The sequence below is a fragment of the Leopardus geoffroyi genome, chromosome E1 (assembly GCF_018350155.1).
Source record: "Leopardus geoffroyi isolate Oge1 chromosome E1, O.geoffroyi_Oge1_pat1.0, whole genome shotgun sequence".
Lineage (NCBI taxonomy): Eukaryota > Metazoa > Chordata > Mammalia > Carnivora > Felidae > Leopardus > Leopardus geoffroyi.
In genome coordinates, this window is record NC_059330.1 from 58,244,895 (window position 1) to 58,267,808 (window position 22,914).

Consider the following 22,914-nt stretch of genomic DNA (forward strand, 5'->3'; position numbering starts at 1 on the left):
AAGCCACACGCCCGGCGTCGTGCGCCCTGAGCCGTGGTGTCCGTCCAGGACCCCCAAGGTCTGGGCCTCCGGGGTGCTGTGGTGGAGAGCGTTCCCTCCGCATTCAGGGAGATCCTGGGGCACGGGACTTCTGAGGACTCTCCTCCAGTGTCCCCGCCACGAAGGCCATCCGAGGACAGAGCGAGCGACCGGCGGAAGGTCAGTCGGGGCGCTAGGCCTGGGTCCTGCTGACCAGGAAAGTTCCTCGTGTTGCGCACAGAAACGAAGACGCGCTTATCTCCGGGCTTCCCGTGTCGATAAGCAGCCAGGGCTGTTGTAAGTTTCGCCAGGCCTCAGACACACGCCAGAGATCACGAGCAATTCCTGGATCTTCTCACGCCAGCCGAAACGCCGTCTCCGATGGGACGTGTTTACCTCATCTTGCCGTAGTGCCCTTGGAGCTCCCCAGGGCCCCTGGGGGTCAGGGCACTTCCCCTTTGTTCCCACAGGAGCAGCGGGGCTGCCGGTGTCTCTGCGGAGCGGCCACGGGGCCGCCCAAGCCTTCCCTCCCCTTCCACCTCCACGTTCTCTGCTCTGCTGGCGACCTGGTGAGCCTGGTGGGTGTCAGGCTCACCCAGCCCCCTTTCCTCTCGACTTCTCAGCCTTTTGGGCAGACACGTGGGCAGCAGTGGCGGGAAGGAATTTCCAAGGCAAGGTGGGGTGGGGTGCGGTCTCTGTGCCTCGCCCGCAACACCCCAAACCAGCACCCCTGTTTGTACATCTCCTGTCCGCGGGTAGCCAGAGAGAGGGGCCCTCGGGAGGAGCGGTGATAAATGACAAACAGGCGCAGGTGTGACGTCCACGAAGCTCGCGGAGAACGTGGGAACGTGGCTCAGAGAGAAGCAAGCAAGAGTGCTGTTATCGCCACGGCGCAGCTCCGTTACTCTGGCCAGATCCTTCCTCTTTTTGCGATACGATAAGACTCCAGAACTGTCTGTTCTGACTCAGGAGGGAGACCAGCCCGGCCCGGGGGCAGCTCCAGAGAAGCCCGTAGCAGCTATCGGCGTGTGAGGAGGGGCCCAAGGGGCCTGGTGAGACCTTGTGCGATTAAGTTGGGGAAAAGGCCTGGGTTTCCTATCAAGGAACCAGAGGCTGATAGGAATCTAGAGATGCTGATGTCCCTCCTCGTTGTCCCCTGGCCACACGGTCCTCTGGAAAGTCTGCGCCCCCAGCCTGGGGTCTTCACGGGGCTCTCTGAGAGTCTGATCAAAGCGAAAGTCCGTCCCTGTCTGACAGTGCACGTGTGTGCCCACGTGCGTGCACACACATTGTTTTTTTTAGGGGGAGGGGGGGTCACAGATTCCCCAAAACTTGTCTGTGGTCCCTGGACCCCAGGGGGAGCCTCTGATGGACAATCTCTCGGGTCTGCCGCCATTGGGGGGCTTGATTCCACAGCATTGGCTACAAGTGCCCCCGGGGCTGCTTGGAGCCCATCCTCCAGCGCCCAGCAAGTCGGGGTTCCCAACCGACTCTTTGTCCTCGGCCCCCAGCCACCCCCACACCTGGAGGGACTTCCGGAGGCTGGGAGTGGTCACCCGTACCCGCCGGCCTGGGCCGGCTCCCCAGGGTGGCCAGGGGTAGGGCAGCGCTGGCTTTCCCCTGCCCGCCGGGCACACACACAGTTAATCCTCGGCGGCTGCTGTTTGGATAATACGCACTGGGAGCGTTGGAGGCTCCGCGGCCCCGCTCACATCTGGCTGGGGTTTGCTCTTTACGAGTCTGTCCCGCTCTCTTCAGCTCTTCCTTTACTTTCGAGAAACCGCGCTTCCGCTTCTGGCCAGAGAGACCTTGGAACAGAGGAGGTCAAGGTGCCGGGAAGGCAGGGACCGGCGGGTGGCTGCCCCGCGCCCCCCCACCCCTCCCCCCATCATCCTGCACCTTCTTCCCGGAGGACTTTTTCCTTCCTTCTCGCTCTCTCCGCTGACCAGGCTGTTCTGCCCCCTCCGACCTGGCTGGGAGGAGGCTACGACGCTGCTGGGAGATGCTCTAAGCCCGAGAGGCCGCCCCAGGACGCTGGCCGGAGGTAGGTGGCGGCTCTGGCGGGCGGGATGCCACGGGGGCCGCTCCGCTCCTGTTCCGCGGCTCCGGGTCGCGGTCTCCCCTTGAGACGAGGGAGCAGGGGCTCTGTGGCAGCTGGATGGCGTCGGGAATGACTGTGCCTCCCCTCGTGTTTGTGGGCTGATTATCTCGCTCCACACTTCTCGAGGTGTGAGAGGAAAAGGAGTGGCACCCGGGTCCCCGCTGTCCCGAGGGGGGCCCCGCCCCGATATTGCCTGGGTCACCTGGGAGACAGGTTTGCCCTGCGGTGGCCAGTTTGGACCCCACACAGAACAGGAAACGCTGACTTTGGCCCCGGCATCTGATGGTCTCGGTGCTCCTGGAGGAGAATCAGTCTGAACAGGGGAGAATAATGTCCCTTTCCCTGGGGACGCTCCTGGGGTGCCTGCACCACTGAGAACCATGCCTGGCCTGGGGCCGAGTCACCCAGCTGTCTTTGAGTCTCTGGACCTCAAACACCTCCCTGGGTCGAGCCAGCATGCACCGCCCTGTTCTTCTAGGCGTTCCATGGGGACAGGTGTGGTCCCCACCTGTCCTGGGCACCCCCATCATGTTAGCCTGGCTCCCAGCGTGCCAACTCCTGGGCAGCCCCGTGTCCTCTGGGGGTGCACACGGGCCCTCCGGGCCCCTCCCGGTCCATCGGAGGAAGCGGCCTCCCTCTGCGACTCGTCCGTCCCTTCATTTCCAGGAATGGAGGCAGTTTGGCACACTGGAGATCCTTCTTTCTGAGCTTTGAAAATGAGGAGTGTCCTGGGAAACTGAGTTTTCTCAACCATGAGCGACACCCCAGGTCCCTGGGGGAGGATGTGAGGTCCTCGAAGGCTGCCGGGCCTTTGCTTTTCATAGGGTAGGAAAGCACGCAGCCGGCCCCACATGCAAGGTCACAACTCGATGCATTTGACTGTTGTGTTTGCTGCAAGGGGAAGCCTGCCCAGTGTTCCCGGCAACAGGAGGAGGGAAGAAATTAGGAGGAAGGGGAGATGGGGGGCAGAGGGTTGGGTTCTCCTGTCCTGCGTTCCTCCCCCTCCCTTGACCTGAGAGCCGAGAGGAGCTTAGGGTAACCTGTTACAATAATGGCAATAAAAATAACGGTGGCCATGGGTGCACGTGTGTGCGTGTGCATGTGCGCGCGCGCGTGTGTGTGTGTGTCCCACACGGCAGGCGCTGAGCAAACGTGGATTCTCGATGACTCCATCGACGTCGCTGTCACCCCTGAAGAGCTCAGAGAGGCTCGTGACTTGCTCACAGACAGTAGATAGAGGACCCGATGGAGGACCAGCATCTCTGTGCCCAGAGAGGGCATGTAACTTGCTCAAGGATGCCCAGCTCTCCAAACTGAGGCTGGGACCTGAGCTTCTCAAGTCTGCAAAAATCCATTTCCCAGCTGTCCACGGAGAAAGCGCCCAGGGGCAGGACGGACAGCCACGTTCCGTTTCCCAGGAATGCGGCCGTCTCCTCTGGTTCTCTCCCTCCCCCTTCTCCCTTCTCCAGCCTCTGGTGTTCCCAGTGAGCAGCAGGTCAAGGAGACAGAGAAACACGGGTGCAGGGGGGATCTTTGGTGGGGCTCCAGCCGGCCAGAGGAGGCCTCTGCCTGCCCGGGACAGGTGCAGCCAGCCAGCGAGAGGCACCCTCACAGGTGGACAGTGAGAAGCTGACCTGATCCCAGAAAGGTGCACAGACGTCTCCCCCCTTCATTCCTGGGCTGTAAACCTTCCTATCCAGGGCAACCCAGCATAATCTTTCAGAACGTGCTTTCTGTCGTTCTTCCTGGTGCCTTGGGCCCTCCCCACCCCCAGCTATAATTAGCATGACTCATAAACCAAATATTCTGGCACTGAACTTCACCCATCAAAACAAAGATGAAAAGAATTTTGTAGATACAGTCTTGCTGCTGGGTGTCCTCACCGGACAGAAGCTTGCCATCGGGTTTATGTCTTCAGGGGCTAGCCCCCTGTGTGGGACCCTGCTCCTGGCGCTGGGGGTGGCTGAGGGCCCCAGGGGCAGGGTGGCGGTGACAGCTCACAGAGGAAGGGAAGAATGGAGAGGTCCTCCTGCACTCACTGCCTAAGGCAGCCCTGTCTGTGGATCCACTGGAGAGGAAAATGGGTGTTTAGAAGCAGCTTCACCTCCCTGCCCCGAGAGGCCAGATATTTAGGTGGAGGTGATACCTTCCCCCACCCCACCCCCGGGCACGCCTTCTTGGTGATGTGACAACTCCGTGGGCCTAGGGTTATTAATTTTTTTTCCTGTCTTTACCTGCTGAAATCCGCCTTCTCTTAAAGTCGAGGGAGACTAAGGCAGCTCCCTGGGCAGGAACGAGGGCGTCTCCCTGAGCCCCCGCACGGTGCAAGGAACCGGCCGCCCCCCTGGAGGACAGAGTGGAAAAGGACCATCGAAGCGTGCGCAAGGCGCTGCTCTCCACTCCCTCAAGGCAGCCCAGCGAGCCTGGGGTTTGGGGTGCTCGGGGCCCTGCTGGGGGGAGTTCTGCTGTGGCAGCCTGGGTCCTCGGACCCTTGTCCTTCAGCCTCGCGGGGAGGGACTCGGGGCTGTGAGCGGGAGACGTGAGGTCCCGGCATCCCCTCTAGTCACTCATTCTTGCCCACGCTTGCTTTCTAGGACTGGGCTCAAAGTGGACTGGGTGTGGGCGGAGGTGCGGAGGCCCCCCTTACTGCCCACCAGGGTGTCTCCGGCCTGCCCTGGAGGCCCCTGCAGTCGACCCCTTGTCCGGCTCTGGACGGGACTGGCGCAGGCCTCCTGCGGGACGTCCTGCCCTGTCCGGGATGGCTGTCGGGATGGCTGTGGGCCAGGCTGGGCCTCAGTGTCTGACCATCTCCCTGGCTCCTGTAGGAATTTTCCTTGAAACAAGACGGAGCAGAGTTGGAGATTGTGGGCAGGGAGGCAGGATGGGAAGGGAGGACGGGAAAGGAGGCAGACAGGCGGGGGCAGGCAGGGCGGGGGCTGGAGGAGTGCGGGAGTCAAGGTGCCCCAGGCTTGGTCAGAGGCTCCTGCTGGCCGCTGGTAGAGCCATACATGGGGAACGCCCTAAACCTTTTGCCTTGAGTTGCACCCCCACCCCAAATGGGGACATCTGGTTACCAGCCGCCCTCTGCCCTGGGGACCAGGGAGGGAAAAAGACCTCTCCTGGGCCAGCTGCCAGCCCTGGTGGATTTGCAGGCGGGTGCAGGCCGGAAGCGGGCTGGGCCCAGCAACTTTGCCCTGCAGGTTTCTGGGGCTGGGCTGTAGAGTTGGGGAATGGGGTGTGTTCAGAGACACTTGGGCCCTTTCCCCTCGGGAGGAGTCTGAAAGCGGATTCCGGAGAGAGACGAGTAGGTCCTGGTGGCTTTCGGGGTGGCCATGGGGCCCTTCAATTCCGCTGGCATTGAGGGCAGCCCCCCTCCCCGCAGAGCCAGGGCTATGACAGCAAGACCCATGGTTCCTGGGGAAGAACCAATCGCGGGCCTAGGGAGCAAACAGAGCTAGACCCCGGCATCTGGGGAGGTGGGCTGGAGCCTGACGCCCACCTTTCCGTTCCACCCTCTGCTCCTGCACTCTCTTGCTTCCAGGCCTTTCTCTGCAGGAGCCTCCACTAGGGCTCCCCGCGAGCCCGATCCCCAGCAGCACCCCAAAGGATGGGCAGACACAGGTCACCCAGGCTGCTCCCACCGCAACGGCAACCGCTCATACCACTGGTTCCTGCTGGCTGCACTTGGCCTCAGGTTCCCCTGCAGTCCAGCCCTCCGGTCGGCCTCTGTCCCTCAGAGAGCACTGGGGGCCCGATGAAACCATTTGCCATCCCTCCACCACGTGGCCTCCCCCCTCTCTCTCTCCCTTCCGGAACTCACCAATGGGCTGCTCTCTCCGCCGTGCAAGAGCGATGCTCTAAAAACGCACGTTCAACGGACCACACCTCCCACGCCTCTTACATTTTGAGGTATGGGGCGGGGTGGTTCCTGGTGATCCTGTGCCTAAATCCAAAGGGATTAAACTCAGCGGTGGGTTTTAAGATGCCGGCAGCCTGGTGCCAGCGAGGTCTCAGCGCACGGCCTCGGTGGAGACGGTTGCCACCCCCCCCCCCCGGCCCCGCGCCTCGTGCCACGCCTGTCACAGAGTAGGCACTCAAGAACCTGCTGAATGAATGAATGAATGAATGAATGCAAGGGCTCGGCTGGTGGAGAGACCCCTCAGAGCCGATGCCACCGCCCCTGCTGCAGCTCTGACCAAGTGAGCCGAGCGGGTGTCGGGTGGGGTGGCAGGATGCGCCTGCCTACCCGGCCTCTTTCCAAAGGCCGCCGGAGGTGAAGTGGAAAAGGCACTGTGCTGTCACACACACCTGAGCACCAGCACCTCCCCGCTGTGGGGCCTGGGGCGGGCACTCCTTCCCTCCGCGCCCACTTGCTCACCATTCGGGCGCATCGGAGGGGTCAGGTTCAATGGCGTCCAGAAAGCACGGTGCCCGGAGCCCGGCACGTAGTAGGTGCTTGCTGAGTTGATGGTATAGGGCTTCGTTAGAAGGAATCTCTGATAAATGCTGAGGCTGCTCCCAGGGGGCCCGTTAGCTCTCCAGGCCATCGCCCAGAATCCCTGAAGATGGTCTCAAGGATCTGGCACCGTTGCCTTCGGTTTCAAGGCCTCGGGCAGCTTCCTTCGGGAGCAGGTGCCAGCAGTGAGAGGCGTGCCTGGGACGGAACACGAACTCCCTCCTGGGAAACGTGATCGCTCTACCAGGCCTGACTCTAGCCCGGGTCAGAGGGCCCTCCCTGGCCCAACCTGTAGCCATGGCAACTCCAGGGGGTCTGCTCCCCGGGAGGGGGCCGGGTAGGCCGTGTCTCCTGGAATCCAGCCCTCGGCCCGGTACACAGCAGACGCTTAATAAATGCTGGTGCGGGAACTCGAGGCGGGAGCTCCGGGGCAGTTTCGACTCCACGCGGTCCCCACTTCGATGAGGCACAGATTTGCCACAGCACTGTCCCCGAGCCCCCCTCCTTCATTCTCCTTCTCTACCGCGTCCCCTCCCCTCCCCCCGCCCCCTCCCCCCCCCCCCCCCCCCCGGAAGACACAAAATCCTTTCTTCGTCCCCAGGGTGGGGCTTATGGATTTGTCATTGTTCTAAGTGGAAAATAATGCGTACTTCGTGTGAAAAACTATGGCAGGGGAAAGAAATCGGAGAAGCCAAAATAAGAAAATGGCAAACATCCCTATTTTCCTCGCCCAGGGATAATTGCTGTGAGCAGCCAGGTGGGTGGCCTTCAGATCTCGGCGGCTGAGCACACAGACGGGCACTGATGTGTGTGTGTTTCCAACCCGACCTTCACTCATCATGAACGTCTTTCCACGTCTGCAAACAGTCATCTGTTTACAGAGGTTGCTAATTGGCGCGGCTGGCTGCGCTCGCCCCTCCCCGCTTTATTTATTTATTTACCTGCCTTTACTCGAAGCCCGCGTCCCCTGGAGCTTGGAACCTTGGCTAAAGGAAGCCGGGGATGTAGCCCTTTGTGAAGCAGGAGAGTTTTCTGAGCGCAGATAAGACGAGCCTCTGAGGGTAAGGTGGCTGGAGATGGCCACACCAGGATTCAGCCTTGCGATGGCACTCTACGGGGCACCCTCGGTCACTCTGCCCCCTTCCCTCCTCTCTCCCCAGACAGCTCCACCTTGAGCTAGAGAGAGATTTGAACACCTTGGCTTGAGGCCCTAGCAAGAAGCGTGGGATCCTCGAGTCCTGGTTGCACGTTGGCTCTGCGGAAAGGTTGAGCGTGGAGTTCTGTGTTGCGCATCAGACACCAGAGACTGGGGACTCGAGGAGGGGAGACACAGCTGCCTTGGAGGGGCTCCTTGTCCGGGGGCGGGGGGTGTAGACCCTACGGGAGGCTGGGGGAGCACCTTTCTGGAGGAGTGCCCCCAGGCCGGGCTCTGAAGAACACACGATGGAGAGGGTGGCGGGGAAGGGACCGACGGAGGAGAGCGTGTGGCTTGTGTTGGGTCTGCGAGCGGCTCCAGATGGGAGCAGGGGGGCGGCAGCTTGGCCAGAGGCGGGGCAGGAGCCAGGTGGTGGCGCTCAGGGTTTACCCGCTTTCCTTACTTCGTGGGAAGCCTTTTCCACCCAGGGCGGGACTCAGACTGGCGATTCTGCAAGGTGCCTCTCTGGTGAGCAGGTTGGAAGACAGAGGGGAGACAGAGGGGAGACGGGGCAGTGGAGAGCTGGGAAGGAAGCGGTGGCCGGCCAGCGAGGAGGGGACCGGAGGCCCTGGGGAAGCTGGGTGGTGGGTGAGAGGTGACAGGTGCGTGAGAGGTGGGGTCTGAGTGGCCCCCAGATTTCCGGCCTGGCGCCCTTGTGTGGGCGGCCGCTGTAGCTGCAGGAGAAGCAGGTATGGTGGGGACAGGAGCGGCGTTAATTCAGGGGTTCGCGGGTCTACGGCAGAGCGGAGCGCCGGTGCTCAGAAGACTGATAACCCAGGCTGTCCTGTAGAGCTTTCTGCCATCGTGGAGATGTCGTCCCAGGTGTGCCATCTGAGAGGCTGGTCGCCTGACATCACCTGCCGTGGGTGAGAACTGAATTCTCCAATTTCGCTTCATTTGAACAAATCTTACTGGCCCCCTTGGCTAGCGGCTACTGCTCCGGAGGACGTGGGACGAAAGCCCTCAGGCCAGGCCGGAGCGCAGACGAGGATCTCAGGGAGCTGTCACTGTAGAAAGTGACAGACAGACAGCGGGTCTGGAGGGGGAGGGGCTGACTGCCCAGGCCACAGCCCCCGTAGACACCCGTCTCTGCGGGCGCGCCCGTGAAGGATGAACGCTGGGAGGCAGGCTGGGCCAGAGCGGGGACAGAAGAGGTGGCCAGCCCTGTCCTGACTGCAGATTGCATGCTGAGCTAAATTCTGTTCTTGGCCTAGAAGCCCTTAGGTGTGGGACCACGTTCTCTCTTATGACAAGCTTCCTTGGGAGGCGTCTGTGAGATGTTGGGGCGATTGATGTCCAGGCCTCAGAAGAAGCAGACGTTAGAGCCGCTTGTAAAGAGGCGGGTGTGGTGGGACACAGGCCTTGGAACTCCCAGGTTCTCTCCTCCCAGAGGGCGTCCCTGCTGTGGGAACGTGGGCCCTGGGCCAGGCCACCTGCAGAGCGGGCTCACGGCGGGGCACGAGCTGTCAGTGGCCCTTCTCTGTCACGCAGCTCTCAAAGCAGGGGCAGGCCTGCAGCCCAAGGCCTCGCAGCTGGGAGGTGATCTAAGGACAGTGCTCTAGTCAAGGAGGTCTTTGTTTGCACCGGGACAGACTCGGAGCTGTGGAGGCTGGGCTGGCCAGGTGCCCCCGGAGGCCCGACGCCGGCAGCCCACGTGGTCTCACTGTTTTCAGGGCCTGGGCACAACACGGTGTACCCTCTCCATCCGGGTGAGCCTTTCCTTCCCGAGGCCCAGCTGCCCCAGGAGCGATGGAGACGTGTTAGGAATCAGGGGAGGGATTCTTTTTCCTTTTTTAATGTAAAGTTTTTATCCATTCATTTAAGTAATCTCTACACCCAACGAGGGGCTCGAACTCATGATCCCGAGATCAAGAGTCACACGCTCTTGAGACTGAGCCAGCCAGGCGCCCAGCAGATGGGGTGGGGGCCGGGGGAGGTGATTCTTGCCTTCTGTTCTTTTCAGTTTTCTCCCAAGCCAGACCTCTCTGCTGTGCAGGGAAAGGGAAGCTCTTGCTTATTAACTAGAAAGACCCCATCTCTGTCCCTGGCCATGTGTTTGAAGGTCACCAAATAAACCCCCAAACCTTAGAAAATAAATCCTTCTTCTCTAAGCCAGAGAGCAGCTTCTTGGAGAAGGGGAAAGGGTGAGATTCAGCGAGGGGCGTGGATGCCGGGACCCCACCCTTACTGACCCAGTTTCCTTCAGTAAGGGGGTCCTTATCCTGCCCACTGCTGCTTCCTTTTCAGGGCTTGGGGAGGGGGGGAAGCGGGAGAGGGCCAGAGACCCACTGGGCTGCCCGATTATAGAAGGGGAAATTCGATATTAAATGGGCTTCTGGAGTTGGTGAGCAAATGTCATTCATCAACTGGAAGTCAGTCTGCCTCCCTCCTTCCCGTCACCAGAGGAGTTCCGTAAGTGGAAAATCAGTGTGATGCATGGTGTCTGGGGCAGGAAAGCAGATGTCATGTGTGAGAAAACCCTGACGGTCATCAGGGCCGGAGGGATGCCCCAACATGGCGCTTTCTCCTTCCTGGGCACCCCAGGATCGACATCGAGGAGAGGTCCTGCTGGAGAGCTCGGATCTCCTCAGTGGGAGAAAGATGTCCAAGAGGAGAGGGGCAGCCTCGGGGCTCCCTTTCCGGCTGGCAGGATGCCGGGGAGAGGGAGGTGGCAGAAACAGATAGGGGAGGGATGTCGGATGCCACGTGGAAACAAGGAGTGATTGCCCACCACGCCGAATTGCGTTCTTGGCCTAGACGCCATCAGGTGTGGGAGACAGTCCTCCTCTCGTGCCGAGCTTCCTCGGGAGCTGCGTGTAAAATTTTGGGGTGATGTCCAGGCCCTAGAAAAGCCAGGCAAAGTCACTTGTCTTGGGGGTATTGAGGTCTGGGATGCAGCCAGAGCTCCTGGAAGGCATCACAGAGAGGCGAGTGGTAGAATGGAGAAGAGACCTTCAGAGACATTCAAGGCGGTCGGTGACGGATTCGACGTGGCGCGTGCATGAGAGGAAGGAGCCCAAATGACTCCCAGGTTTCCGGCCGGCTGCTTGTTCTTAGTCCCGCTTCCTCCCCCCGCTGGTTGCGTTTTGTCCGACAGCGCTTTCTGCCACCATCGGAATGCTCTGTTCTGTGCTGCGGCCGACGTGGTAACTACCAAAGCCGTGTTGCTGCGGAGGGCGTGGAACGTGGCTAGTGTGAGAGAGGAACTGAAGTCTTGAATCTTAGTCAGTTAGTTTAAAATGAAATAGCCAGCCGTGGCCAGCGGCAGTGACACCGGACCGCACAGGCCCGGGATGTGACCCGCTCACCATTTTGATTCGACAATTTCTGTCCCGTCCCGAGCTATACGGTACACGTCCGTCCGTCCGTCTCCTTCGCTGGACCGTAATCTTCTCGAGGTCAGGGAGGAAACCTCACTGGTGGTGGAGTCAGTTTCTCCTGAGTTCCGACGCAAGGCTGGGCAAATCGTGGGCACTCAGTAAGCCAGGCCCGTGTGACGCCTTCTGCCAAGAGGAAATCTTGAGCTGCACAGGCCGTGGGGCTTGTCTTCCAAGCTTCCTCTAATCCAGGGAGATCCTAGGCTCCTTGCCTCCCCGAACAGCTGGTCACCCGATGAGCATTTCGGAAGAGGGAAAACTTCATAAATGCTTTTGTCAAATGGCACTGGGCTGGGTGTGGCATCGAGGCAAAAATGCAAACATGTGGTGCCCAAACTCTGCGAGTTTCCCATCAGAGCACAGGCAGGCGGGACACTGTGGGGGTGGGTGGGGCCCGTCTTGAACAGATACCAGGAAACTTGAACGTGGGTATGAATTCCATCTGCTTGAAGGATTTACCCCGTGTCCACAAAAGGTCTGAGAAGGGGGTGAAAATTACTATTATTGTTTTAAAGAGGGAGGCAGAGAGAGGGAAAGAGCGAGAGAGAGAGTGCTGAGTTGGGGAGAGGGGCGGAGAGAGAGAGGGAAAGAGAGTCTCAAGCAGGTTCCAAGCTCAGCATGGAGTCCGACACGGGGCTCGATCCCACGACCCTGGGATCATGACCTGAGCTGAAATCAAGAGTCAGACGCTCCACTCATTGAACCACCCGGGAGCCCCAAACGGATGAAAATCATGAACGAGGACGTGTTCTCAGGCTTCCTCCAGACCCTGCCATTGGCCCGTTTCCCCCTTCCGCACCCCTACTCCTACCCGGGGAGGGGGGGTTTTTCCTTTGGGGGAGGGTAAGCAGGAGGCAGATGGCAGGGCCGAGGGGAGAGCAGCTGGAGACCCCCAGCTGGAGAGTCTGGGGCAGAAACGGGAGAAAAATGGAGTTCACCGAGCTGACGTGGGATTTGGCAGATGACTTTCTTCACAGGGTTTCAGAAGGGCAAGTCGGGAACTTGAGTCACGTTGGAGCTGGCCTCAGAGGCCTTGACCACAAGGCAGCCTGGAGACCGGGCCGTGTGGGCCGGTGAGGGTTGTCCACGGCTGGCGGAGAATTCCCGCCTCCCGGACCTGCCTTTGCTGTGTGTGTGTATATTCTTCTGAGTCACCCTACTGGGGGCAGAGCCTCACCCTTTGTAGGTGACTTCATTTCACTGGAAATTGCTAAAAGTGATTTGGAGGCAAGTTTGGTTTGGATGTTGGGCAATACTGTTTTTGCCCAAAAGTTACGAAAATGGTGGTGTCGTGATGCTGACTTTTCTGTGGCCTTTGGTAAAATGGTTCCGAAGACATTTTTTCTTCTATCTTAATGTTCATTTATTTTTGAGAGAGAAAGAGAGACAGAGCACGAGCGGGGGAGGGGCAGAGACAGAGAGGGAGACACAGAATCCGTAGCGGGCTCCGGGCTGTCCGCACAGAGCCCGACGCGGGGCTCGAACCCACGAACCCTGAGATCGTGACCCGAGCTGAGGTCAGACGCTTAACCGCCTGAGCCACCCAGGCGCCCGGGTTCTGAGGATATTTTTGAAGAAGGAAAAAGATTTCACTCACGGTTTGCTTTGGCCCCAAAGAGGAGGTTCTTGAGGAGAATCACCAGCCTCTGCTGCCCTCACGACGTCAGCCTGGCGCCTGGGACTCTTTGCTGGCTCTGTCCCCATTGATATCATCCCCCTTAGGTCGGCTGCGTTCTCGTCCCCACCTCTTCCGATCAAAGTCCAGAAAATTCCTTTTCCAGACTGGTAAGAGACAAGCCAACACGCCAAACGGGGCTCCCACTGGGGGCAGAGCCCTGATCCTCAGCTGGGGGAGGCGGGGGGGAGTTTTGCCTCCCAGGGGACACGCAGCAGAGTCCGGAGACATCTTTGGCTGTCAGTCACCGCTGGGAGTGGGGCGTGTTAATAGAATCTAGTATGTGGAGTCCAGGGATACTGATAAATATCCTGCAAACGCACAGGACAACCTCCCACAACAAAGAGTGAGTCAGCCCCAAATGTCAGTAGTGCTGAGGTTGAGAAACCCTGGGGACAAAAGAATCCAAGGTAGCTTTTTATGTGTGTTTGTTGTTATTTCCTGAGTTTCCCCAAATGAATATATATTACTTTGGATTCAGGAAGAAAAAGGTTTAAAGAAAGGAAAACCTCTTTTCCTTTCAAGTGATGCAAGCTTGGCATTTACAGAAAAAAAAAAAAAAAAAAAAGTAATTATTGAGGGGCCGAGGAAAAACAGAGGAAATACAGAAGAAGGGAAATAAACAACTTTAGAAAACTCCATTTCACAAATATTTGTTGAGTAGCAATCAAGTTCAGGGTGCCGCAGGATGCTTGGCCGGTCCAAGAGGAACACGACTAGGAGGTCACGGGCTGCTGTGCAGAATCCTACGGGCCAAGCAAAACTCTGCAGAATAAGACAACAGGAAAAACAAAGTTTAAAAAGGGGAGGGAGAGGTTTTGGCAGCTGAGGGTCTGGGAAGGCGTCGGGAGGAAGGGGAAGCACTTGGCTTTGGTCTGGAGGACCAGGTAGGATAATGATGTGATCTGAGGACAGCCTGTTGAGTCAAAACCAGTGCCCCCCACCAGCCCCCGCTTAAAGATTGGGCAGTCTGAAGCTAATAACTTCCCTACGTCTCTGTTTGCTCATCTGTAAGGTTGGTGTAATAACGAATGAGTATTGTCTTCTTAAAGGATTCACTGGAGGTCCCTCTGAGGCCTATGTCGGGGTAAGAATTGCTAATGAGGACGTGTTCTCAGACCTAACCCTAACTTACCGGGCTAGAAGGATGCACTGAAATGATGCCTGGGGTGGATGCTCAGGGCTGCGCCTGGTGCACTGGTGGCCCAACAAGGCTGGTTTTTAGTAGAAGGACGAGAAGGGGAACTCTTGGCCAGGGGAGAAGGATACGTACAGATGGACAGATGCCAGGAGTTTGGGGAGCACGGCTGAAGCTGGGATTCAAAGTATGGTCCGAGGACTAGGAGCACTGGCAGCATCTGGGCTTTTTGAAAGTGCAGACCCTCAAGGCCCTATCCCAGACCTTCTGAATCAGAACCTGCATTTAAACCAGGTTTCCCAGGTGGTATGTGTGTATGTTAGTGTTTGCAAAGCAGGGAGCTTGGGCGTAGGATGAGGGGTGCTGTACAAGGTAGCTGAAGAGTGGGGTGTCATGTATGACCTGTCAGGCATAAATGGTGGATGGATGGATGGATGGATGGATGGATAGATGGATGGATGGGTAGATGGATGGATGGATAGATGGGTGGATGGATGGATGGATGGAAGGATGGGTGGATGGAAGGATGGATAGATGGATAGATGGATGGGTAGATGGATGGATGGATAAATGGGTGGATGGATGGATGGATGGATGGAAGGAAGGATGGACAGATGGATAGATGGATGGATGGATGGATTGATGGATGAATAGATAGATGGATAGATAATTTTAATATGTATTTTATAAATTCACATAAACATGTACAGTAGAGATTCTGAGTGGGGGGCTTGTCCAAGCAGTCTCTTGGTCATTGGGAAGCTCTACTGGGTCCTGGAGCTTGGGAGGGATAGCTGGTTGGTAGAGAACTAAGAGGTAGGGAGGCCCAGCTAATCCACTGCGGTGTATGAGGTGGGGAGTGCTGCAGCCAACTGAAGACTTGGCGGAGGTGTGGGTGACAAGGAAGGAAGGGGTTTCTGGGGACGCAGCCTCCCTAGTGCAGAGGCTCATTACATCTCCAAGGATCCATCTGGAGAACCTCTGGCCTCTGCCTTTTATCCCAGGGCTCTGGTTCCTGGCTGTCTGCCTCCCCCATGTTGTCTTTATTTGGCACGGGGGCTCCAGCAGGGAGGGCTAACGGAGCACCCTCTCCGCAGAGCTATAACAGCGAGCCCACCAACACACAGAATAAAGAACAAAGCCCCCGAGTCGACCTACCAGCCACAAGGCCTCTGAGCAACGGGGTGTTTGAGGGAAGTCCACGGCCTCCCATGATCAGCGAAAGGAACGTTCATCTGGGTGGATAATTACTGACAAAAAACAAAATCTGTCTCAGTACTTAATTCTCCTTAAACATAAAGGAGGAACTGAAGGAAAATCCGACCTGGGACCTTCTGTGATTTGCCTGTCAGTAACAACCTGGATCCCACTCCTAACTTGGCTTCAAGGGGAGGGTGGTTCTCATCGTCACTGGGCCTCTGTCTCTCACTGGGCAGCTGAAAGTGTTGGGCAGGGTGTCCTGGCAGGCCCTTCGAGGTGTTGAATTGTATGTTTTGGTGAACAAAGATTGGCTGGGATTGGCCAGTTGCTCACTCCTGCAGTGGGGAGGTTTTCCAACCCACCAGAAGCAGTCAAGGCCATCTAGCTGTCTATCCATCCATCCAGAAGCTCCCCCAAGTTAGCTCGGGGAGATGGCTCTAATGGTGGAAGTGGATAGGATGGGTTTTTTTTGCCTATTTTTTTTTTAAATTTTTTTTTCAACGTTTATTTATTTTTGGGACAGAGAGAGACAGAGCATGAACGGGGGAGGGGCAGAGAGAGAGGGAGACACAGAATCGGAAACAGGCTCCAGGCTCCGAGCCATCAGCCCAGAGCCTGACGCGGGGCTCGAACTCGCGGACCGCGAGATCGTGACCTGGCTGAAGTCGGACGCTCAACCGACTGCGCCACCCAGGCGCCCCTTTTTTGCCTATTTTAAGCCCAAGCACTGCCCCCTAATGGGCTCACTGGGGACCCCCAGTGGAGGTGTCTTTCTAGAAGGACTGTTTTCAATACTGGGTGAGGACCCGTCCAGAGCGTTCACCTGAGAACACCATGAGAGACATGTGACAGAGCTGGCTCTGATCAGTGACCGAGGCGTCAAGGGCTGGACCCCACCCCCTCCCTGAGTGAGATGCGTAACCTCCCTCCCTCCCCATCCACGCCTACGGCACAGGGCAGTGACCACACGCATTCATCCGGGAGTGTGCTCATTGTTCTAACAGGGCTGATAAATGGTCACCCGGAGAGCCCACTGGCTGAGGCTCCGGGGGCAGAGGACGTGCACACGTGACGGTGTGTGAGTGCATGTGAGTGTGTGCATGCGTGTGCGTGCACACGTGTGTGGCTGTGGAAGAGTACGCGGGTGTGCACGCTAATTGTGTGACCATGCCCGCGGGTGCAAGTGTGTTGAAAGTGTGCGTATATACAGGTACTGAGTGTGCTGAATGTGTGTGGGAGTGTGTGAGAGTGTGTGACTGTGTCAAGTGTGTGAGAATATGTACACGGGGCGCGTGGGTATGCACGGAGGTGTGTGCGTGTGTGAGCGCGAGTAAACGTGTTAGGACTGTGCAAAAGTGTGTGAGCACAAGAGCGTGTGCACGTATGTACAAGAGTGTGTCACGTGTAAGAGCGTGAGCTTTCGTGTGCACCTGCCGCGTGGGAGTACCGAGTGTACGTGTGCACGCTGGCACGTGTGAGAGTACGCGAGTGCACGGGTCCACGTGAGTGTGAGAGTACCGAGGATACGTGCGCACGTGTGTAAGCACCAGGGCACTAAGTGCACGGGTGCACACGTGTCTCGTGCAAGAGGACGCGAGGGCGCGTGTGTGAGTGTGCGCGGAGCGGGTGAGTGCGGCGGCCCGTGTGTGGTCGCCCTCCCGGAAGGGGCCGTGGCCGAAGCCCCTCCCGGCTTCGCGGGTCTGGCGACGCCTCCGGTTGCGTCTCCGTGGGCCCCCTCGCAGCCCGTGTCCTTGCCCGTGTGTCTTTCCCAGCAGGGCGCGCGGGAACATGGGCTCCCGGGGACTGAGACTCGGGCTGGCGAGCTGCCTGCTGCTGGCCTTCGCCTGTGGCCCGGTGCTGGGCCGTGCGCCGCGCGGCCCACAGAAGCTTCAGGAGCAGGAGGGGACCGAGGAGCCGCCGCTGGACCACGCGGAGAGGTGAGACACCGGGGCGGTGTGCACGCGGGCGCTCGGGCTTGGCGGGTTGAGCCTGGGGTCCGGAGCACCGCAGGGGGCTCGTTCGGGGGGCCGGACGCGAGGGAGCAACAGCCAAGGCCAAGGGACGGTCCTCGCGGGGGCCGATCCTTGAGGACAGACCAGCCATCTCCCCTTTCAGCGAGCCTTACCTGAAACTGAGGTCTGTACCCCTCCTCGTTCTAGCCCCAAAGGGATTGGGTCTGTTCGGTTTTGCAGCCACATCCTTAAATAAAGAGTTCACCGAAGGGGCGCCTGGGTGGCTCAGCGCGTTAAGCGTCTGACCCTTGACTTCAGCTCAGGTCGTGATCTCACAGTTCGTGGGTTCAAGCCCCACGTCGGGCTCTGCGCGGACAGCGCGGAGCCTGTTTGAGATTCTGTCTCCCCCTCTCTCTGCCCCTTCCCTGCGTGCTCTATCTCTGAAAAATAAATAAACATTAAAAAAAAAAGAGTACACCAAGCCTCCCCACCCCAGCCCTCGGGTTGTCTTTCCATTCTGGCCTTGTCCTTTGAGGACAGGCCAGGGCTCTGAGAAGCGCCGCTGGGAATATTTTGTAGGGACACACCAAATGCCTAGGGTGTTACTCACAAAACTGTCGTTCCTCGCATGTGAGGTTCCAGCCCGATGCTTTGACTTTCTGCATTAGTTTCAGCTTCGGGCCGACCTGATGCCCCAGGCTTTAGGTGTGCTTTACAGGACGATGGAATTGCATGCGATGTGGCACACGGTGACATCTGTCACCTCCTGCTCCTTTTCCTCATCCTCCACTTCCCCCTCTTCCCCCTCCTCCTCCTCCTCCTCCTCTCTTTTCGTTCAACGAACACTGAGCATTTCATATTGGTCTGGCCGACCTGATGCCCCAGGCTTTAGGTGTGCTTTACAGGACGATGGAATTGCATGCGATGTGGCACACGGTGACATCTGTCACCTCCTGCTCCTTTTCCTCATCCTCCACTTCCCCCTCTTCCCCCTCCTCCTCCTCCTCCTCCTCTCTTTTCGTTCAACGAACACTGAGCATTTCATATTGGTCTGGCCCATCCGGGGGAACCTGCACAGATGACAGTCCCTGGCCTCCGGGAACCCTGAGGCTATGGGGGAGCAGAGTGGTGAACAGTGAGGAAGGACAGGTATGCCCGCAATGCTGGGGGTGGCGGTGGGAGGGGGGGCCCGAGCAGAGGAGTGACCTCATCTTGAAGGACACCCGGGGGGCATCCGGGTGCGGAAGGAGGGTGTGTGGGAAGTTGCGGCCGTGCCGGGTGGCTTTGGGGTAGTGGAGGGTGGGAATGGGAAGGGAACTCCTGAACTTAATCCTACAGGGAGTCATGGACGATTATCACGGAGAAGGTGGGGATGTCTGGGGATGTCATGGAGAGGCTTCAGGGTCCTGGGGTTCCAGAAAGAAGGCTGGAGAAGGCAGAGAAGATGGATGGGAGGTGTGGGGGGAGGCAGATTCCAGGAGGGCGGTCAGAGTGGTGATGGTCCCCCAGAGATGGGGAGGCCTGAGGACCCAGCTTCTGCAGGTGCCTTGGTGGGGGGTGCTGACTGCTCAGGACCCCGTGGTCCTCAGAATGCGGTGGCGAGGCCAGAGACATCTCCCAAATGAGCCTGAAGCTCCATTCTGGGTGGCCGATGACGGTAACGTGAGGAAGGCTTGGAGGGAGAAGGTTCTGGGGGCGCAGTGACGGGCCGACACTTTGGGACACATCACCTCTGTGGGGTTTGCGGGGTCTAGATGGAGACTTCCGGCAAGAGGCGGGGGTCCCCCTGGGAGTCCCCACCTGGCACCTGTGGGGCCTGAATTTAGGGTGTGCAGATCCGCTTCCTGGATTATCTGGGGTTTAAAAGCAGGAGCGGAGGCAGAGAAGGAACCGGCCTTTTGAGATGGAGTGACTACCTCTGAGATGGTACCTTCAGCTCCAGAGCCTGGGAGCAAACAGGGAAGCCAGAAAGAGCACCGCGCAGCGCAGGGCGAGGCCGCGAGGTGGCAGCACGGAGCTGTCCCCGGCCACCCCGCCCCGGCCGCCCCTGTAGCGTGGGTAGCAAAAGTTAGAGTGGAGTCTCCAGCTCAAAGCTCAAAGGAACCGTAAAGATCTGGCCGAGCCCTTTCATTTACAAATGAGTCAGCTTCATGTAGTATCTTCTAGAACCACAGTTGATGGAGGGGGTTCACAGCACTGTCACACATCCTCTGAAACCCCTCCCGGAGGGGCAGAGCTCTCCAAGCAGCCCGGGCTCGGCTCCCACGGCCCGCAAATTACTGCTGTGTTTGTTACCGCTGTTGGTGAGGATTGCTGTGACCAGAAGGCGGGGGGTGGGGCTCTTCCAGAAATTTCATTCAGGGGTCCCAGACTTCGCCAAGAGCCAACGCTGCCTCTGTGGAGGGAAAGCGAGTGCACGCCCTGGCACGCCCAGGAGAGAGGGGAGGCAAGCAGGTTAGACCAGACCCTCTGGCAGCAGGAGAGAGAAGAGGTCCCAGCTCAGAGAGCTCTTGGCTCCCACGGTAACGTCTTTATTCCCTTAGGGATGAAAAGAACCATGAAAAATACAGCCCCAGGCAGGGGGAGGACGAGCCCGCTTCCCGATGCTTCCGCTGCTGTGACCCCGGCACGCCCGTGTACCAGGCCATCCCGGTGCCGCAGATCAACATCACCATCCTGAAAGGTCAGGCTGCTGCCAAGCCACCGAGGGGACCTTCTCCCGGGTGGGGGTGGGGAGTGCTCTGTTCTGCGGGGGGCGGGGGGGAGGGGGAGAGGACGTAGTCTTTTTTTTTTTTTTTTTTTTTTTAATTGAGTTTATTTATTTTGAGAGACAGAGCAGAGGAGGGGCAGAGAGAGAATCCCAGGCAGGCTCCGTGCTGTCAGCGTGGAGCCCGATGCGGGGCTTGAACTCACATGAACCTGTGAGATCATGACCTAAGCCACCCAGGCACCCCAGGAAGACGGTGGTCTTTAGGGTGGATGAGGCGGGCCGCCCCTCAGGGCACAGAGCAGAGGCAGGCTGACCTCTGGAGGTGGAGGAGGAGGAAATTCCATCCGAGGCTCTGTCCCCTTTCCAAGACGGCAGATTGGAAAGAAGCGGCCCGCAGGACCAGGGTCTCGCCCCCCGCCCCCGGCTGCATCCGAGCCTCTGTGTCCTCTGTTCAGGGGCTCAGCACCCCACCCCCCGCCCCCAGCCCGCCTTCTGAAATGCCAGCGGCCGCCGCGGTCCGCATAACCTCGCGCAGCCCTGCAAAAATCTGACCGGGAGCCTCCCGGGCGAGCCCGACATCTGCAGTTCATTTGCTGCGAGTCGGCCGTGGGCCCGGCCGCAGCGCCTGCCGCTTTTGGACAAACCCACATGTTCCCTTTGCTTTGCCAGCACTTTCCGGAGGGGGAAACAATGAAGGCTTCTGGATGAAAATAGAACCACCGTGGCGGCCGGGCCAGCTGTGCTCGACGCCGCGTGCTCTCTCGCCCCTTTTAGGTGAGAAGGGTGACCGAGGAGACCGAGGCTTGCAGGGGAAATACGGCAAAACAGGCTCCGCGGGCGCCAGGGGCCACACGGGCCCCAAAGGGCAGAAAGGGTCCATGGGGGCCCCCGGGGACCGCTGCAAGAACCATTACGCCGCCTTCTCGGTGGGCCGGAAGAAGCCCCTCCACAGCAACGACTACTACCAGACGGTGATCTTCGACACGGAGTTCGTGAATCTCTACGGCCACTTCAACATGTTCACCGGCAAGTTCTACTGCTACGTGCCGGGCATCTACTTCTTCAGCCTCAACGTGCACACCTGGAACCAGAAGGAGACGTACCTGCACATCATGAAGAACGGGGAGGAGGTGGTGATCCTGTTTGCGCAGGTGAGCGACCGCAGCATCATGCAGAGTCAGAGCCTGATGCTGGAGCTGCGGGACCAGGACGAGGTGTGGGTGCGGCTCTTCAAGGGCGAGCGGGAGAACGCCATATTCAGCGACGAGTTTGACACGTACATCACCTTCAGCGGCTACCTGGTCAAGCACGCCCTGGAGCCCTAGCCCCGCCGGCCCCGCGTCCCCCCCCCCCACCCTGGGGAGGGGTGGGGGGCGCACGGGTCTCACTGCAGCCCCTCCCCCAGGCCTGGCTTCCCCGCCTCACTGCCCAGCTTCGGCCCTCCACACCACGCCCCTCGCTGAAGGGCCTTGGGGGCTCCCGGGTGGGCACCTGCGGGGGGGCGGGGGGGGCGGCTCCCCTCCAAGCACGTAACCCCAGGCGACCCAGCAGGCGCGCGGCCACGGCCACGGGGCAGGGTGTCCCAGAGTCATCCCGCTCCCTCCCGTGGCTGGAAGTAATTAAGGAAATTGTAAAGTTTGTTAAAGAAGCAACATCGGCCTTCCCACCGGCCGGCCGCACCTAGGGTTCGGCTGGTCTCTCTGAGCCACAACAGCGGGGGGGGGGGGCGGTGGCTGGGGTGGGGGTAGCGAATGTCAGCTCTCAGCAGGGCAGCCAAGCCCTGGGCCTCGGCCTCCGGGCTGAGACGAACAGCCTGCTTGTTGGAACCTGCAGACTCCTGACAACAGCCGGGGACCTCGGGAGTCCCTGGGTCTGCTCAGCACAATCAAGGCAGAGCCATCCATCTGGTGTGGTTCTGCCCCCACGGCCCCAGACTGCCCCGGAGCCCTGGGCAGGGCCTTCACGCCCGCCACCCTGGCGCTGGCTTTCCGCTCCTCCTCTCAGACGGGTCCGCCATGGAAGGCACTGGAGACATACTTTGGTAACAGCTGTCGTGGTTATATAATATTTGCTATACAAGCTCCCTGCACACCATCTCCAGTCCTGTTTCCCTGAGGGCTCAGTGCTCTCCCCCAGGCCTCTTTGACCAGTAGCCTAGGACACCACGGGAGGATCTTCCTCTGGGCCCCGGAGCAGGGAAGAGCCGGAAAGAGCCCGAAGGGGCTGGAAGGCTCCGCCTGCCTCGGGGCCCCCGCGGGGCGCCGTCCCTCTGACCAGGAGAGAAGCACGTCTGAAGCACTGGAGTCAGAACCCTCTCTGGGAGGTGGGGTGTAGAAACACCCGAAGCGGCTGCTGCCTAGATTTGGTGCTCTGGCCCGTGGCTGACTTCGGCCCGGTGGCCCTTCCCTGCCTCTCTCCGTTAACGCCCAGGGCCAAGGTCCCTCTCCTACCTGCTTGGGCCCCTAAGCCCCTACGGGAACCTTCCTTCCCTCAGGGAAGGGTCGGTCCTTCCCTGGTGACCCTTGGCCTTGACCCATCCCTCTGCCCTCCCGGGGGCCGGGCCACCGGGTCTGGGCCCCGTGCCTCCTTCCCTCTGAAGGACTTCTGCTGGTCAGACTTTCAAAACGGTGTTTCTATGGGCGTGCTGGTGAGTGGAGCGTCCGCCTGCTGCTTTGTGCTGTCCCGGTGCTCTTTCGGAAAACATTAAACTTGGAACCATGCGTTTGAGCATCATGGCCTCTCCAGTTTGGTCCTTGAACCACATCCTGCCCCTTTCTCTCCCCCTCCCCGCACCCCACCGGCCGCCCGCGGGAAGCCTGGGGGCCCGCGGCGGCTCGGCACCGGGAACCTAGGTACCGGCGGGCACAGGCCGGCCCCGAACTGCCTTGTTCCTCCGGGCGTGTTTCTCAGGCTCAGCGGGGCGTGGCCCGTTGGGCGCCCTGTGCCCGAGGGGTCTGTGAGGGGCAGGCGGGAGGCAGGCAACTGTGCTGCTGTCCCCGGGTTGCCGTGACAACCCGCCACAAGCCCGATGGCCTACAACAACACACATTCCTGTCGCCCCGCTCGACGGTCCAAAGGTTCTCCATGAAGGT

General features: G+C 59.4%; 1 protein-coding gene across 4 annotated transcripts; it reads left to right on the plus strand.

Annotated features, from left to right (window-relative positions):
• The first annotated feature begins 1,667 nt into the window (after nt 1–1,667).
• On the plus strand, nt 1,668–22,552 carry C1QTNF1 (C1q and TNF related 1). Of its 4 annotated transcripts, none has more exons than XM_045489748.1 (5): nt 1,668–2,062; nt 12,870–12,932; nt 16,933–17,097; nt 19,656–19,795; nt 20,597–22,552. In XM_045489748.1, the coding sequence occupies exons 3-5, from the start codon at nt 16,949–16,951 to the stop codon at nt 21,145–21,147; spliced, it is 840 nt and encodes a 279-aa protein (XP_045345704.1). In that variant the 5' UTR covers nt 1,668–2,062; nt 12,870–12,932; nt 16,933–16,948; the 3' UTR covers nt 21,148–22,552. The 4 variants fall into 4 exon arrangements, with proteins under 4 accessions (XP_045345704.1, XP_045345707.1, XP_045345706.1 ...); XM_045489751.1 differs by lacking the exon at nt 12,870–12,932 and having other exon boundaries at nt 1,669–1,847; nt 1,968–2,062; XM_045489750.1 differs by lacking the exon at nt 12,870–12,932 and having other exon boundaries at nt 1,670–1,847; nt 1,968–2,062; nt 16,936–17,097.
• The last annotated feature ends 362 nt before the right edge of the window (nt 22,553–22,914 follow it).

Excerpts from the sequence above, each read along its gene's own strand:
- C1QTNF1 (XM_045489748.1), top strand. The coding sequence starts at position 16,949 with ATGGGCTCCCGGGGACTGAGACTCGGGCTGGCGAGCTGCCTGCTGCTG. Across the intron at positions 17,098-19,655 it reads CCGCTGGACCACGCGGAGAG|GGATGAAAAGAACCATGAAA; the intron begins GTGAGACACCGG and ends TTATTCCCTTAG. Across the intron at positions 19,796-20,596 it reads CAACATCACCATCCTGAAAG|GTGAGAAGGGTGACCGAGGA; the intron begins GTCAGGCTGCTG and ends CGCCCCTTTTAG.